The 18,079-nt window shown below is 37.3% G+C and overlaps 1 protein-coding gene and 1 pseudogene across 6 annotated transcripts; one reads left to right on the top strand and one right to left on the bottom strand.

Annotated features, from left to right (window-relative positions):
• Positions 1–2,753: 2,753 nt before the first annotated feature.
• On the top strand, positions 2,754–6,129 carry LOC103723457 (RING-H2 finger protein ATL80 pseudogene; annotated as a pseudogene).
• A 1,547-nt stretch (positions 6,130–7,676) lies between these two features.
• LOC103723428 (monosaccharide-sensing protein 2-like) lies at positions 7,677–16,094 on the bottom strand. 6 transcript variants are annotated; one of them, XM_017846808.5, is made up of 8 exons: positions 15,724–16,034; positions 14,820–14,962; positions 14,618–14,727; positions 14,242–14,363; positions 13,434–14,000; positions 11,175–12,142; positions 8,774–8,961; positions 7,677–8,590 (listed from the first exon to the last, which is right to left on the bottom strand). In XM_017846808.5, exons 4-8 carry the CDS (start codon positions 14,318–14,320, stop codon positions 8,155–8,157), a joined length of 2,238 nt encoding a protein of 745 aa, XP_017702297.3. In that variant the 5' UTR covers positions 14,321–14,363; positions 14,618–14,727; positions 14,820–14,962; positions 15,724–16,034; the 3' UTR covers positions 7,677–8,154. The 6 variants fall into 6 exon arrangements, with proteins under 6 accessions (XP_017702297.3, XP_088561969.2, XP_026656134.3 ...); XM_088705843.2 differs by having other exon boundaries at positions 14,520–14,727; positions 15,719–16,025; XM_026800333.4 differs by having other exon boundaries at positions 14,520–14,727; positions 15,724–16,025.
• Between the last annotated feature and the right edge of the window lie 1,985 nt (positions 16,095–18,079).

The raw sequence follows: 18,079 nt of genomic DNA, 5'->3' as shown, positions 1-18,079 counted from the left end.
CCCTCGCCCTATATGAAAAATACCTGGGGCCCTCCAAGTATGCAAACTCTTTCTCAAATCTTCACTATTTGGACAAAATATGGCGATCTTTAGTATTTTTCTCTTCTGTTTTCAAGTCCGACCCACAATTCCGACCAGATTTGTTCGTCCGAGCAAACCAGTCCAAGCACTCTGAGCAGGACTAGCCAATCACCATTCACCCGTGCATTCAATTTGGTCGGATTGGATTTTGGCACGAACAACACCAAATCTAGAGCTATATTAAGCAAGCTTTCTTTACGCATTGGGATTGTGGATTGAGGCCCTAGGTGCAAAGCGTGTCGTTGGTGACTTCTTATTTCTAATCTTTGCTTGTTACTACTAGAATATATAAGGCTCATGCGCCTCCTACGAAACCAACTATAACAAAATCAGTGAGCCACCTGCCTGCCCATGCGTCTTAACCTTGTCCAATTGAGTCGAAAGAACTTTGCAAAGTGGTTACAACAAACCACTTTTGCAACGCTTATCTCTACTCTTCTGCACCTTCAATAGAGATACCTTCGCACCCTGAACATTTATGATTCGAACCACATGATGCTAATATGTTATATAAGATAATGTAATTCGTCAAATTGCACACTAGGGTATACTGGAGAATTATCATGTCAATTAGTAGCTAAGGTCATTAAGGACTTCCCACTCAACATATTACCTTTTTGTATGGTGACAGAAGATATTTCTAGTATGAAAGGTGGAGGAAGATGACCTTCATCATGATCAGATGACTTCATCCACATGGCACAAATTGATTATAATATCACTTAACTTGTTAAAGATGCCAAGGCAACAAATCGACCTGGTTCATCGATGAAATAATTAACACAATTAAATCAGAACAATTCAAGGTGCCCAATCCTGAGCTAATGCCGGTCCTTAGCGGGACCAACTTAAGTTGCCGCATGCAAATATCTGCCAAAATGGAGGTGGACTGAAACAAGTCATTAGTGCGAGCCCCCTAAAAGCTAGCCCTCCAAGAAAATTCCTCGACGTGTCAGTGAGGACGAATTCCATTTGATGCAAACCTTTTTGAGATGGGACATTTCACCAGTTATGTTCATGGAATGCAATGAACTAGAAAACAGAGAGTTATCTTTACCACCTATAGTCAAAAAGCCATCTTGGAGGGAATCACCAGGGTTTGATTACAAACCCACTGCAAGCCTCTTCCTACTCTTTCCCTAATCGTGTTACGTTGACCTTGTGAAGGTAGGCCATTGATCTGAGGCCTCCATGCCCAATAACTACTTAGGCACCATTTGGTGATACTTTTGTTGGGCAAAAAAGTAATTTCAAGCCTTCCAAAAGATATTTTGGCTTTGCTGAAGAACTGAAAAAGATCTATCTGGAATGGAGCTTCTCCCCAAAAGTGCTTTCTGTCCAATATAGAAAAGTTATTTTAGTTTTAATGAAATTTTTCTGATGACGAAAATATCCACAAAAAATTTCATACTACATCTTATATTATATCATATCATATAAATTATTATACTATAAATATAATATAATAATATTATATTATATTATACTATTATGTTATACTATTATAATATATTATATTATGGTAGTAATAGATACTTATAATATAATATATTCTTATAATACTATAAGCCTAATATAATATACTATGACAATTATAATATTATAGTATTATAATAATAATAGTTATATAATGATCATATAATATATTATTATTATTATATTACATTATATTATTATATTATATGATTATAATATAATAATAACATATGTTATTATAATATAAACATATAATATCATCTATTATAATATTATTATATTAATAATAATATAATATAGTATATTATATTATTATCAATTATTAGATTAGATTACAATACATTATATTATATTATATTTCTATATTATATTACAATATTATTATATTATTTTTATTTGATATATTAACTTATAATTATATTAATATTATATTATATTATAATAATATTGCACTATTAATAATACATCATCATATCATATTATATATTATCATGTTATATTATTATGCTATAGTAGTCAATATTATATTACACTATATTATACTCCATTATTCAGTGTCTTTTATTGTTATTTTATCATTCTAAAAATATTTTCCTATTTTGGTTACCAAATACATATTAAAGTTCTATGATAGAAATATAATTACCAAATAGCAAATAGCTCTTTATGAAAACTCTATTTCTAAAAGCCTTCAAAAGTTTTACTTTCGGAAAGCTCTACCAAAAATTCCAAAAACTCTACTACCAACAGCAATCTCAAACAAGACTTTAATCTTCATTGGAGAATGAACATTATATAAGATTTGTATCTTGAATTGGCGCTTGCATCAATGGCTACACATGCTTGCATAGCATCCAAATGTTATAGTTTCAAGTTTTCTATGGTGCATTTTCAAGTATTTTGACTTGGAACCTTTTTCTAAAGGAAAAGGTGAAAAAAAAAAAGAGAGGAGGGGGGGGGGGGGGGGGAGTTGCATTTACAAGCTACACACTATATATATATATATATATATATATATATATATATGAGCATCCACGTAGATACCTATACAGGTAGATTAGGTGTGTATATATATTTTAAATAATGATATATTTATATATTATGGGGGTTTCTCATACACTTGGCACTCCCAACTCCTTTTATAATAATTAGGACGAACCTTTTAGACTCTCCCTATATAAAGTAGCCCCATCCCAAGCTCGCAACATCGTCTCCTTCTATTCTCCGAACCAATGCCTTCTCCAACGAGGTTTCTCCAGTCCTCCGACCACTTACCAGCGGCGGAGCCGCCGGTTTCCCTGGCCGTTGACTCCGACGTGGTGGTGATCCTGGCGGCGCTGCTTTGCGCCCTGATCTGCGTCGTGGGCCTCGCCCTCGTCGCGCGCTGCGCCTGGCTCCGCCGCTCCTCCGCCTCCGCCCAGCCGCCGGCGGCGCGGCCAACCAAGGGGCTCAAGAAGAAGGCCCTCCGCTCTCTCCCGACGCTCTCCTTCGACGGTTCCACTGCTTCCGCCGCCGGCTGCGGGCAGCTGGCGGAGTGCCCGATCTGTCTCGCCGAGTTCGCCGCCGGCGACGAGATCCGGATCCTCCCGCACTGCGGCCACGGGTTCCACGTCGCGTGCGTGGACACGTGGCTCGTGTCCCACTCGTCTTGCCCCTCCTGCCGCCAGATTCTCGTCGTCCCCGCCCCTTCCCGGTGCCCGACGTGCGGTGCCACCTCCGCCTCCACCGCTGCCGCCGCCCCCACCGCTGCCGCGGAGGGCGGGGCCAAGTTCGGGGAGGACGGCGAGTTATTACCCTGAAGTAGCTCCCTCTCTGTATTCCCTTTTCTTCTCTTGTGGGAAAAAAAAAAACTAAAATATGCTTCTTTTACAAAAAACGATCCTCTCTTACTGTTGAATTCGGGCTTGATGTTGTATGTTCTGTCCGTAAGTTAAAGACGAAAACAACAAATGAAAATTTTTAAAAAATGTGGTATGAGTTAGATTCGGTATATGTATTACATGAATGCCAAATAATATTTAAAGAAGAATATAAGTAGTTTGAGACTTACCCGTGATAGAGGAAAAATGTCTCCCTTTTTCGGAATGGCAGTTTATAATTTCACTCTCGCTTTTTTATTTTCCATTTACTTACTTTAATTTACATCAGTATGTTTTTAGTGGTACCTGCTAAGTTCTCGCATATTTTGCGGAAGCCATAGCTACAGCAGTTGCTAAGATTTTTTTTTTACTAAAATAAATATTTCATACATTACGAATATGAATATATTTAATAAAATCAAAAAATAATAAATTTCAAAGTGCACTAGACAACTCTTCCTTTCAGGCCCATAAAATACTTCCAAAATGGCAGGCCACATAAGCCGTCAGTCTGTCGTCCTGTTGGTCTTTTGAATATATATTTAGCTTTTGCCTGAGGCTTTACTTGGTGAGTTAACATTTTATTAATGAGATAGCGATCGTTATTTTTTAGAACTATAGGCAAAGAGTGTGAGTGGATGAATAGCCCTTTTATTATTATTTTATTAAGCAGTAAGTGTTAACTCTGGAAAGGATCCATTAATGGGAGAATTGGATCCTCTTGAGTTTTAAGCCAAAGGTTGTAGTCGCTGGAGAGAATATTCATCATTACCAACCATCGGTTGGCAACGAAAGAGCGGAAAAGGTGGGTATGTTAATGTATGTGCGGCGGCCTTTTCAAGTATTCCTTTCCAGACCAGAAATGATTGAATTGGACACTATTTATTCGTTTCGAACATTTGCTGGGATATCATGTTGTGAAGAAAAAATATTCTAATTTTTTGGTCGTTTATTTCACTTCAAGAGTGGCAGATGATACTGTAAAATAACTTCTTTCTAGAAAAGTAGTAAACAGGGATTGAGTAGCTCAAAAAATGGACGCACGAGAACCCGCTAAACTTCAAAAAAAAAAAAAGGAAAAAAAAACTCTTAAGATGAGCAAATTCTATTGCTATAAGTTTAAATGGTGCATCAGGGGCAGCAGATGAAATTTAATTTTTGGACATAACAGTGGTAGAATTGTGTGCTGCTTGAAAAAGTTTGCTGTAAGCATTCCATTAACTTCTGAAACTTCTCATCCATTAAGGCATGATTGAAGAATAGTTTATATTTTTCTTGTTTATGAGGTGATGCATATTTTTCATAAAATTAATAGCGTTGTTGATTGAACGGCAGTATATATCACTAATCATACTGAAACTATATTATGGATTGATCATTTGGTTGTTGTATCAGATATTTCTATTGATTTTTTATATATTTTACTCTCTGGCTCATGCTGATATATATTTTTTTCTAGATAGGCATGAATAAAATCTGGTTTTCGTCTAAAAAAAATCCGGTCTCTTACGATGAGAGGTTAACGTACAAGGGACGAAGAATTTTCTGCGCTCAACCGTTGATTTAATCCCCGGGAGTTGGACGGTGATTGTTGGATTTTGGCTCACCGATGCTCTTTTTGTTTCTTGGAAGGGGCAACCGGACACGTGGCTAGTCACGACTTACTAAAAACAAAGGCTCTGGTGTTGCAACATTTGTCGTGTAGCTGTATGATTGAATCGCTTGTGCAAGGTCTTGTTATGGGCAACTTTGTGGTTAGTTTTTTAAGTGGCTCAATAGCTACGCGATCCGGAAACAAAATGAGCTTGAGCCACATTATAAGCCACGGCAATGAATAAGCCTAATCACCTCTCGAAAAACCTAATCATATTTTTCTCGTATAGGCATATATTTAGTCTCACATCTATTATTCGTTAGATAAATCTTAGATGCTTATATAGGATCAAAAAATCCAAATAATAGTTTTCGGCTAAATTTTTTGGGTGAAGTATTGGATTGTTATAAAGTAATTTTTCGATGATGGTTGGATCCACTTCAAGCTGGACCAAGTTACTATTAGATATTTCAAGGCCCTACAGGAACTGCATAACCTTTCATGTTGTACATATCTATCGAGAGATAAATCGAGCAGCAAACAGAATGGCATTTTATACAGCGGCTCATTCGGAGGATAGTACATTATGGCCAAATCTAAGCAGTATTTCTTTTTAATTTTGTGATATTTTATCTTCGGACTCTTTTGAATATATTCGTACTACTAGATGGGTGTGAACTATTTGGCTTAACATAAAAAAAATAAAAGGGAAGGGATATTTCAAATTTCAGTATCAGCTTGCCTTCCTGGAACGTTCCACAATGCACCTTTTAACAGGTGCTTGCTACTTAGTTATAATATTCATTTTATGAACACTAGTGGGTAAGTGCGGTTAATTATAAGCTAATAGGGCAGTTTTGAGGCCTTTTAGTCTCCACCATCCAACCTGATCAATGGAATCATATAGACAATGAGATATTTACTTGCTTTGTGCTTTCAAGTCATCGTGTCTTGCGATCTTTTGAAGGTTGTCGGCACCCGCACGTTGGACGACCCATTTTCTCCAAGCAGTCAAAGGCAAGGGATATGTTCGTTTCATGCTCTTTAAATGGGCGCCGATGCTTTTGCCAAGTGATTTTTTTGGGGAACGGTTTCCTTAAAAATTTTCTTTGGAATTGTTGACCCAGCATCTAATCTATCTATCTATCTATCTATATATATATATATATATATATATATATATATATACATAAAAAAGAAAAACATGTGGAACATTTATAGCTAAATAGTCATGATCATGACCTAAGCCCCATTAAAGTGTTTGTAGATGATTTCCTATGATGTTGTTTCCATTGGATTCCATCAATAAGCCACAAGCTTGGCTAGTCATACTCTTTAAGAAATGATTAAACTAAATGTTGAACGCAAAAGCATGGAATAAGTTCTTGACCATAAAAATAATTTTCTTTGTTAGGGCATTTCATTCCACGGTGCACAACTAGGGTTAAAAATGAACCTAGATAATAAAGGTGTCCAAGTTTGGTTCAACTAGAAAAATACTACGTAGATGGCTTAGGAAGTTTGTGTCGTGAACAAGATGAGCCCGAATGCTTTGGCTCTTGCAAACACGGACATGAGGCTCAAGTTGGCTCGACAAGTTTCTCAAGCAAGCTCAATTCATATTACAAATAAGTCGAGCTTGAAACATGTTGTCGATTTTGGCTCGAACTAGAGTATATTCTTTTCATATAACAATTCAAGGCCAAGCAGCCTATTACCTGGCTTAATAATTTCTCCCCTTTAAGCACAAAATTGAGCACCTCTTCCTTAATTAACTTCCGCATATGGGAGATGAGTGAAGTTTGGTAAAAGCATATTATAAATTTGCATCCAACCTTCAAGCACGAGCCAGGCAAACGATGCCTGTAGCAATGAATCACAAAAATTGTGGATACATGTTAAGAAGCTCTTCTATTGCATTCAATAATTGATGATCGGATACAACTCATAAGGTAGGATGGTTTGAATTCCTATCAATATCTGTTCAAATTTTATTTTGATTTGCTCTTGTTCTTTCTCATTCATGTAAAAAATAAACCAATCAAGGGCATTGTATTTTTCAAGGAAAAAAAGAAAAGGCAGCAGAGATTTTTTAAGCTTACAATAGTAGATCAGTCGCATGTAAATGCATGTTAATAAACAACTAAGATTTTAGTTCATTTGGTGAATAAGATGCTTTTTTGAGCAATTAAGATTTAAATATGCACTTGTATTTGGTATACGCACTGGAGAAAATTTAATGGATAAGATGCAGCTCTTCTATTTCCTTTTGATCTCCCTCCACCCCCCCAACAGAGAGAGAGAGAGAGAGAGAGAGAGAGAGAGAGAGAGAGAACGCTACTAGTTTTAGCGGATAATATTACTTGATAGTTTAATATATAAAGATAAAACTAATCACTAATAAAGCGTTTCACAAGGGGAAAGGAATAGAAATTTCAATAATGACTGACAAAAGAAATATTATCAGAGGCAACACGTACATCCTTTGTGTAGATGCGTACTCTGACTCGCCGTACCTGTCCAAACGGATTTTAGGGAGAGACAAACTAAGTACACTTTATAAAATAGAAGTGCTTTGGAATTAACATCACAGAAATTTGAAACGTTTTACATACAGCCACAAGCAATGATCACTGACATGATTCTCTAAATCCACCATGACGATCTTTCTCAACAGGATTTGGATTTTTTCAAGCTGGATACTTATAGATCAATGGATAAGGCTCCAGTGGAAAAGCTCCATACCATTTTCTTTATAAAAAAAAACCCATCAACATCATGCTTATCATACAAATGTTTCTCATGCAATCTTTTGCTGAAGTTACAACTGATGAGCAAGACTTGCCTCGCTGAGACACCAAACCAGCACCAAAACAGATCTAATTCTAGCAGAGTTAACTCCTCCCATGGAAAGGGGGAAAAGAAAAGAGCATCGGAGCTTAAAAATAACAAACATCACAAAAAGAAAAAGATTGTAATGCCTCTGCAAAGATAGGGGAAAAAGTATCCCAAGTTCCTGCTCTCAATAAAGAAAAAAAATGCCAAACAAAGTGGCATCTTTCATCTGTTTCTGAACTCCTTTAGACTTCGTTCCTTTTCTGAGGATGATGGCTTTCCCATTGGCATTGAAATCGTTTAAATGAGTTAATTCCTTGCTGCCAGCTTAGTCCCGACACTAAAGAACTCAATAATGACCTCGAGGGGCATACCTTTCGTTTCAGGAACCTTGAGGAAAACAAACACCAACGCTATGACACAAACAACAGCATAGATCCCAAACGCACCAGCAAGTCCAGTAGTATTTAGCATCACAGGGAGGGTATAGGTGACAATGATATCTCCAAACCAGAATGCGAGTGAGCAGATGGCTATGCACACACCACGGACCCGAGTTGGGAAAAGCTCTGCACAGAGGATGTTGGGGATGGGGCCAAAGCCCATGACAAAACAGCAGAAGTAGATGATAACACTGAAGGTGGAAAGAACAGCATGGACCATGGTTCCCATATGCACCAAGTTCACCACAACCAATACAATGAGGGATACTATCAATACAGGTATTGTAGCCAGCAGAAGACTCCTGAAGAAAAAGAAAATAAGATACCAAGAATTATGCTTGAGGACAAAGTTTAATATAGATGGTTCATCTATTGCAAGCCAACATCCACCTTCATAGTTAAGCAGCAAGTAAAAGGGTACTGCAGAATTACAACATCATGCAACACTTGAATTTGCAATAAGTGGCAGGGAAGAAAGAACTAACCTTCTGCCAGAGACATCCATAAGCCTCATGGCAACAGCTATGCACGGGAGCATTAACAATGTAGTGAGAGCACTGATAAGGATCGATGCTGAATCAGAACCAATGCCAAAGTTTGCAAGGAGAACTTCAACACCTGCTTGCTCAAGAATTTGAGGGGTGTAATACATAACCCCATTAATGCCAGAAAACTGCAAAAACAACCAGCACTTGGAAGTGATGTATACAGAAGAAAACGATGCAAGATATCTCAATAATTGAAGTCAAAATGTGACAGGTTAATAGATGCATTCAAAAACAAATTCCATGATGCTCCATGTACATTGGAGCATTAATAAATTCACGGTGGTGTTTTGCATACAGAATACCTACAAAGTGATCCATATTGCAGCTTAGCAATGAAATTATGACCAATCATATTGACATAAAAGTTTATACAAGCATAAAACTTGCAGATTAGTCATATGGAATAGGAAAATAAATTTTAGTTCATCTATATCACATGAAGTTTAGAGCCTAACTGTATTACATGACTTATCCCACCTACTTAGTGTAGGTTAAGCATTTATTAAAAAAACCCAAACAGACCTTCCTTTCTTTCCCATTGTTTTCAATTTCTCAATAAACAACAGCTGATGCATGGAAAAATGACAAAGGGAGGAAAACCAATCCTGATTTTCTTTTGGGCAGCATGTAAACCAATTCACTGCCAAAGATTTAGATGTCTGAATGCATTCATTCCAAGAAAAGATTCTGATCGCCTCAATGAACCTGGTAAGTCACCAAAGTCCTCTGGTCTATACAACATTGTCTTGCAAAAAAAAAAAAAGCTAAGGTCCTATACTTTGAATGGACAGCAAAGCACTGATTTTTATCCTATCAAATGAGCACAATTACAATTGAAAATCAAACAAACCACTAATAATAAGGGTTTCCTTCACTATACCTTATGACAGCAAGAGCACTTACATAGTAACTTTATGTGATCTTCTGTCAGGATGCTGTACCAAGAAGCAGATGGTTTATCTAATAATGGACAAAAGAGAAAAACACTGTTTACATTCTACAATCAATTTTTATTAAATAATTTAGTCTCTCTAATTAAATTAGATACCAAAATATTATATGATTATGGAGTTTAAATAGGTGCAACTAAACAAAACTTCTGGTTCTTGCAAATTATCCTTACTTTTTAAATGCATATCTTGCATGACTTCCTCAGGTTAATCTTTCCACTAACAACTCATAGGAGCCTGCATCTCATCATAATTCCTGTGCATGGCATACCATTGACGCCTAACATTTCTTTGAAGAAATCACATATCACATATCTCATTCACTATTAATTTCTATAAATAATGCCCGTATATAGAAGCAACAAATTTGTTGTGCATAGGACAATCGTAATGATAATTATCCATGAATTCAACCTGTCCTTAATGAATCAAAAAAAAAGCCAGCAAGAACTTTCTCAAAAACTATTTAGCAAAACTAGAGAAGTAAACTGATGACTTGTCATCCAAAAGAAGATCAAAGATAATTAATCTTCCTATTCCCAGTTTTGGATAATTATAAAATTTCCCACTTTTGGTACAGTATGATACTTATAATTTTGCAAACCTGTGACATATTTCCAAAATATGGGTCATCAATATTCATTTCTCTATATTCATATCAGCAACCGAGGCAAACAAGCAAATACAACTACCTGCTGTGAAATAGCTTTAGAGCCCAGCGATGACTTATTATGTTTCACGTGTTCACAAGCCCAATATCCCTCCTCGAGTTTGCATGTTTTCTTCCACTAAACCAACTAATGCTCATCCTACAGTCCCCTCCTTGTCAAGAGAAATTTCCTAGTTATTGCACTTGTATCTGCAACCAACTTGAGTTCCGAACAAGTCAGAGGATGAGTGGTTCTATTGCCACATCCTGAGACCTACAAACACTCCCAAAAACAAGATCCTTGAGAGATACATATCTGGAAGATGCAACAAGTAGGAACTGGTGCTTTCTGATTCAACTGCATGAAACTAAGAAATCTAAGGTAACCAATTCATGCTTCAAGCCATATCATGAGAGTGCAAAAGCCATGCAGCAAACAGCTCAAAGAACAAAAAATTGTGTAGGATGATTTAAATAAACGTGGATACAACCCATGAGAAAATAAGAGCAAAAATGCAACATGAACTCACAGAAATCTAGGCGAGTTTCAGGGGAAGGGAAAATTATACAAACTCTGTCAACTCAGTGCTCAAGAGACATCAAGGAGAAAAAAAAATTACCTAGTTAGCTTTTGAAAACTACTTCCCACAAAAAAATGGAAAGAACAGAAATGAGATCAAGATCAACCAAATTGCATCTCAATCTTATTGCTTGTGTACTCGCAAATAATCTCTCTTACCTGCTGAAGAATTTGCATTCCAATCCCAACAATGAGTGCATGTTTCACTCCTGCTTCAAAAAGATCTCCCCACCTTGGCCCTTTAGTAGCTGTTTCTGATGGGTGAATCATTGCTGGGCCTACCGGATGCAGGCCCATGAGTTCCTTGGTATAAAGAGCTGGCTGGCTCACTAATGCAGCAGCTTGAATGTACTCGCCTTCTTCTGGGACTTCAACTCCGGGAAGTGAAACAAGGGAACCTCGCCACGACCCAGGGCTACCTTCTTGGCGCAGATAGATTCGCTTGAATCCTCCTTCCTTTGTCCCATCTACACCTTCTCTCTCTGTCCATTGCCAGGCCAGTTGCCATCCTCCGCCAATACCCATTCTACCAACAGCCTCCCCAGCATTTCCCTGCAGGAGAATACTACTGCGTCTCATATGTGAAGCACTCCCACTAAAAGTATGTGGCAGGTTCATGTCCTTCCCTTCCATACTTGTTGTTTGGCGAGAGAGTAGTGGAGTCTGTAAGTTGTCATCAGAATCACCTCCTGCAGCATCGGATGCATAACCCTCACTCACCCTTTGAGCACTCTCTTCATCCCACTGCTCAGTTCTGGGTTGATGCTCAAACATATTAAACATGCTGCCAAAATTTGGAAACAACATACTATTCATGCTACCCATTTCAGGTAATTTCTCATGGACACTTCCAAAAAGAGTGACCACAGGGTCCATAAGAGGAATGCCCTGGTTGATCATACTTCCATTGCGGGAGACAGGGCCAACAGCACTTCCAAGAAGATTCCCTCCAGTTACAGGCCGCGCAGCCCAGGTGAGACCCCCTTCAGGGCCATATAACATGATCTTATCTTTCTCAGTAGTTGGTCCTTGGTCATCAGGAAGCTTGTTAGCAGGGCCAATTATATACTCTTCAATAGATGTCTCCCCACTAACTCCCAAACCTTCAACTAGAAGAGCCATTTCTCCTGTAAGTCAAGAAAAACCGACAAAGCAATCATGTTAGATCAAAGAAGTGCTCAAAGCAATGTTAAAGAATGCATTTAAGCATATTTGAACAGTGCAAAACGTCATAAAGTAATTGGATATTAGGTTGATCATACCATCATTAATGTCAAGATCCATTTGTACCACATTAAGGTCAGTCATGACAAGTCCAAGACACATTGACAGACAACATGTAACACTTGTACCCAGAGAATCATACCTAGCTTCCCAATTACTGACCATGTTATCCTTAAACCCTCCGAAACAATCAAGTGCAACCAAGTAACCAGACCACTGAGCCTACCAAAACACGCATACATGGTTCCATTCACAAGATAATTGTCCTAAGAAACAAAACAGCTAAGTACCTTACATTCTCCTGATAGACTTGAAGCACAAGTCACCTCTTATGATCATTCAAAGGGATACCAGATCACTGTTGCCTGATTATCTACCTTGCCATTGTTTAGCCACTAACCAAATTGCCTTGTCAAATCGGCAAAGAACCATTTTAATGCTATCCAATTAAGGCATTTATACATCAAAAACTAGCCACGTATTAGATAGTAAAATTGGAAACTGTACAAGGGGATGATGTTTTGAATAGGTTTTGTGAAGAAACACGGGCATGTTTTGTATTTTACGACACAGCATCAAGTATTCAACATTCAATTGGAAAGCTAACTGCCAAGATGTATTCCAATTTGAAGACATCCTTTTTCTCTAAGTAATTGTTATATTTTAAGCAGTTATGATATTTAGCATCCCAATTATGTAAAGACATTCTTTCATTTCCTATAAAATTTTTAATTTACCAAAAGCATACATACATACACACATACATGCATATCCAGGAGATTCCCCATGATAATGATGTGGTTGGCAACAAATATAAATATTCTGATTTATAATCAAAACCGGTAATTTATCCCCAAGTACCATATTTCACCAATGTTGAGACTAGCAAATTTATGTCCAACAAATATAAATATTCCGATTTATAATCAAAATCGGTAATTTATCCCCATGTACTATATTTCATCAATGTTGAGACTAGCAAATTTATGTCCACTTTCCATCAATGAATGTCAGCATAAAAATGTTGATAGCATTGATGATAAACAGATCAATGTATATAGCATTCAATATGGAATTAAACATAATATTTGACTCAGTAAAAGAAAAATAGACAACATGAAGATATCTAAAGTTCATCCCTGAACAATAGTTCTCAACAAAAGACCCTTAAAAGCATGCTGTGGCATGACAAACCTGACACATCTTCTCTTCCACGCAACCTCTGCAGAACTTGTTTGGCCTCCATCATTCGCCCTTTGCTCACAAGCCACCTCGGTGACTCCGGCAAAAAGAATATTGTCAAGGCAAAATAAAAAAGAGAAGGAATAGAGAGAACTCCAAGCATCACTCTCCAGTCATGTTGAACCATTAACGACATTCCAAAAGCCATACAGTACGACAAAAACATTCCTGCAGAACCAGTGAACTGTGGAAGGGTATTCAACAATCCCCTTATCTCTGGTGGGGCCGTCTCTGATATATACACAGGAACAAGGGTGACTGCCAAGCCAACCCCAAATCCATCTATAAGCCTTGCCAAGAGTAGGATACATACATTGGGAGACCATAACATGACCAAACCACTAAAGAGGTAGAAGATGGATGAGACAATTAACATGGGACGCCTACCACCCCAATCTGATATTGCCCCGGAGAACATTGTAATGATCATGGCCCCAATGAGTGACATGGCTACAATTAACCCCTCCATAGTTGGTTCACTCTCCAAGTTAAATTCCCTTTTAATATAAAGAACAGCCACTGAAAAAAAAAAAGATCAGAAAAAATGTCAAGTGCTGGACTTTTCCCATTCACTATCTTTAAGAAGCTATACATAACATTCCCAAGGAAAATAATTAGTCATATTTACATAGGCCGTCTTGGTTAAAACAGCTTTTGTTATTTTTGACGTACTCAACAGCTTCAAATCTCTGAACTTTTTTGAGATCGAGTAGTATATCTAAGAAAACAGAATACATAGGCGATTCAAAAATCGAGTTACCAGCGATAGTAGCATTATCCCATCCCTGCAATAGATTACCGATCGAAGCAGCTATTGCAACCAATACAGCTCCCCTCATCTTCTCCACAAAGAATCTAGCACTTATTCACTAGCAGACAGACCTGCAATCAAAATCCAACTCAGATAGCCTTTCAAAGAAGCAACCATACATTCATTCATGTAGCTATACAAGGGAGGGGGGGGAAAGAACTAATCACAAGATTGTTATGAAATCTGAGCCAAATGATGAAAAAAAAAGAGAGAGAGAGAATCTAAACTCAGTAAAATAGGTCTTCTTGGTTCTAGGATCATGTTGAATAACAATAGATCGAAACATGAACATAAAACAACCAGCGGATTCAACAGGGGGGGATACCCAAGATCTTTGATCAATGAATTCGAAGAAACACTCAAACATGCCAAACAAATTGATCAAACCGAAGGCTGAAGAATCCACCGAGATCAACAGCAGATCCTCAACAAACCCTAGGATCAAGGTAAGCAAGAATCAGGGACAGGATAGCTTCTCCACAGGGTGTCCGCACCCGCACAAAACTAATAGAGGAAAGAAAACTAACCGCTTGGTAGCCGAATGGTAACAAAACAAATGGACCGAAACCACGGGCAGAGCTTTTTCCTGCACTGCCTCAGTATCCGCCACTTGTCCTCTCTCTCTCTCTCTTCCTTCCACTTCTTGCTCCCTGCGTTCGCTTATTCTCGCCTAGAAAAAGAAAACAACCGCCAAATATCATTCTTTTAATAGAAGCCAAATATCATTCAAAAGCATCACTGGAAACAAATTTCTTTTAGTTCTTTCTCAGAAACTCGAAAAAATCTCAATATTAAAAGAACTAAAAAATCTTTAGCAAAAAAGAACTAAAAATTCGCACCACCGACGTCCGAGTATTACCAAAAAAAACTTAAGAAAGGCTAAGCCGCTAAAGTCGACAAATTTCTTGAATCAGATCATCTCCAGGCCAATGACATCAGTGTTTCCGGAAGCATTTTTCTGGAACTATAAATTATTACAAAAATCATTCAAATTATTTCGTCCAAAACCTCACAAGAACCCCCTCAAAAAAAAAAATATATATATATATAAGAGCCTGTCTGCCGTCACTTTTATTTCTTATCTTTTTTAAAATATAAATATATTTAATATAATCAATTGTTTTTAAAAATAAATTATGGGGATGGTGGCAGTAGCTATGGGATCATAAAAATAGTGTTGTAGTAGTGGCAGGAGGAAAAAAAAATTATTTCAATTTTTTAGATAATAATATTAGATATTTAATTTCAATTTTAAAAGAAGAAAAAAAAGTGATGCGAGTCTAAAATAAAAGTGACTAGGTCTAAAATACCGAAATTTATTCCAATTAGATTTGGGTTTCTAGTATCATTAACATGATAAAAAGAACGAGAAAGCTACAAGACAAGGTCAAAAAGAAAAGAAAAACTACGGTTAATTCCTACTGACCGTACTTGATATCAGTATTATCAACTTCCTTTCTTGATGATGCGAAATCCGCGCGAGATCCAACTCCTTACAACTTTCCGACCGAGAAAAAAAAAGCGATTGCCGGCGACTTCGAAATCGCAGAGAGAGATCGGAAGATGGGGGGTGGATGCGGCGGCGGAGGGGGGTGGCGGTGGAGATCGGAAAGCTAACGTGGGTCGCCGATCTCTTTCACAAGACTGCCGCCTTTTGTACTTGGAAGGGGGAGAGAGAGAGCGCTCTGAGGATCCTGGAAGTGGGGTGTATTTAGATACTAAATTTGTTGGGTGAAAATAACAAACCGGAAGCGGCTTTCTTCTGGGCACTCTGTAAGCTAGTATTTCTGATGTTATTAAATGTGTTCGTACAATAATTAACCTCATTAAAGCCAGAAAAACAAAAAAAAAAGCGCCTATCATGGATGCTGATGGGCCCAGTGTTCGGTGTGAGTCACTGCGAACATTGACGTTCGATTGGGCCATGGCCCATATCATGTCACGAACACGAACAAACAATAACCATCTCTCTCTCTCTCTCTCTCTCTCTCTCTCTCTCTCTTTTAATATTTTGTTTTCTTAATAATATGGTGTTCATGACCTGTTGTGATCTGTGGAGAGCGATAGGCCTCTACTTAGCAGCATCTGGGATCATGTAGCTTTGAATGACTTGGCTTTTCTTCTTCTTCTTGTTGATATGGTGAGAACAAAATTATCAACGACCAACAAGCGTGTTTGATCAAAAAAAAAAAAAAAAAAAAAAAAAAAATTCCTCTCCAAGTATTACCTCCACCAACCTGTTCTATGGGTGCACAGAACCGGGCTGTTTGAAACTCAATTTCAATGGAGTTACTAGATGTAGAAGATCTTAGGGCAAGCATGGAGCTTCCATTAGCATATATAATTTTCTGATTTATCTGGTTGGATATAGACTATACTGGGATCATCATGCCTGAATTTAAGCAGTTTATAGTTGCACCTCATACACTGAAAAATAGAACCATGTCAAACTATATCAAGTCTTCCTCCACCTATATCCCATGTACAACTAAACATGCTCTTTTTGGCATGCTGATGTGGCAGCATATCATTGAAATTGATTTTTAAATCCAAAATGCTACATAGATTTTTTTTCTAAAAAAAATCTATCTAATTTTGTACTACCTAGCTCAACCATGCCTAAAAAAATAGATGCAACAAATAAATTGTGCATGTTAAGGCAATATTCCATGAATACTAAAATAGAAGTTCTGCTTATGTTGAGCTCTCCATTCGTCATGTGGGCATCCATATTGATAGAATTATTTATTTTGGATAATAAGTAAGATTTTTATTTAATACAATTTATGATAATTTAATATTATTGCTAAAAGTTTACAATCATATTACATCATATTAAATAAAAAACTTTTCATTAGTACATATATGTTTAATACAAAAATTAATGATATTATTAGTAACCATATTTATTTAATGTATGCTGACATCTTTAAAACTATTTTTTGCTAGCACTGTACTATGCCTATATCTCGCACGGATTATTAGATTATACTAATATTTTATTAATTTCTAATACATTTTTATGATCGTGATCTCACTTAAAAATGAAATTACAACCACTAATGGCTCCACTATATTGTGCTTAAATATTATGTATAAATATTATCATTTGCTCTATCCTTTCTTAATGTACAGGTTGTTTTTGATTGGTACAAGTGTTCATGGAAGGGGTGATTGGAGGAACATAGCCAAGAATTTTGTTACCACAAGAACTCCAACCCAAGTTACGAGTCATGCACAAAAGTTCTTCCAACGTCAGTTACAATTCAAGAAGAAGCATAGACCTAACATTTGTGATATCAGAAATATCGGCGGCACTTTGCCTAGAAACAAACATAAGCTAAGCATATATGACTTGATAGAGTGGGAGAAACCTCTTGGCTCATCCAGTGCCAATAATGCCTCTCAAGTTAAGTCACCGTCGTCACTTCCACCACCAGGAAATTATTCCATGGAGCACTCACAAATTTCGGTTTCAAATATGATGGCAGGGGTTGGCACATCCAATACTAGTGATATTTCTCGATTTGATATACTTTCCTTACCTCAACCACTAGTAAATTATACTACGAAGCACTTGAGGGCAGGTGTTGACACGTTCAATAACAATAATGTCTCTGAATTTGACACACCATCTTTATCTCAACCAGGAGCAAGTTACACTATGGAGCACTCACAATTTTCAGTTTCAGATACGATGGCAGGGTTTAGCATATCTAATGCCAATAATGTCTAAGGCTGCAAGGGGGTCGGATTGACCCGTAACCCGATCCAACCTGATTCGAAT

Source organism: Phoenix dactylifera, chromosome 10, assembly GCF_051530095.1.
Source record: "Phoenix dactylifera cultivar Ajwa chromosome 10, Ajwa_hap1_PhDact_Kaust_v1.1, whole genome shotgun sequence".
Classification (NCBI taxonomy): Eukaryota; Viridiplantae; Streptophyta; class Magnoliopsida; order Arecales; family Arecaceae; genus Phoenix; species Phoenix dactylifera.
Note: the sequence above shows the minus strand (reverse complement) of the source record. Positions and strands in the feature narration are given on the sequence as shown.

Coding starts and splice junctions, on each gene's coding strand:
- LOC103723428 (XM_008814337.6), bottom strand. CDS start 14,320: ATGAGGGGAGCTGTATTGGTTGCAATAGCTGCTTCGATCGGTAATCTA. Junction 14,001..14,241: donor GGATAATGCTACTATCGCTG/GTAACTCGATTT, acceptor TTTTTTTTTCAG/TGGCTGTTCTTTATATTAAA. Junction 12,143..13,433: donor TGGAAGAGAAGATGTGTCAG/GTTTGTCATGCC, acceptor CTTGACTTACAG/GAGAAATGGCTCTTCTAGTT.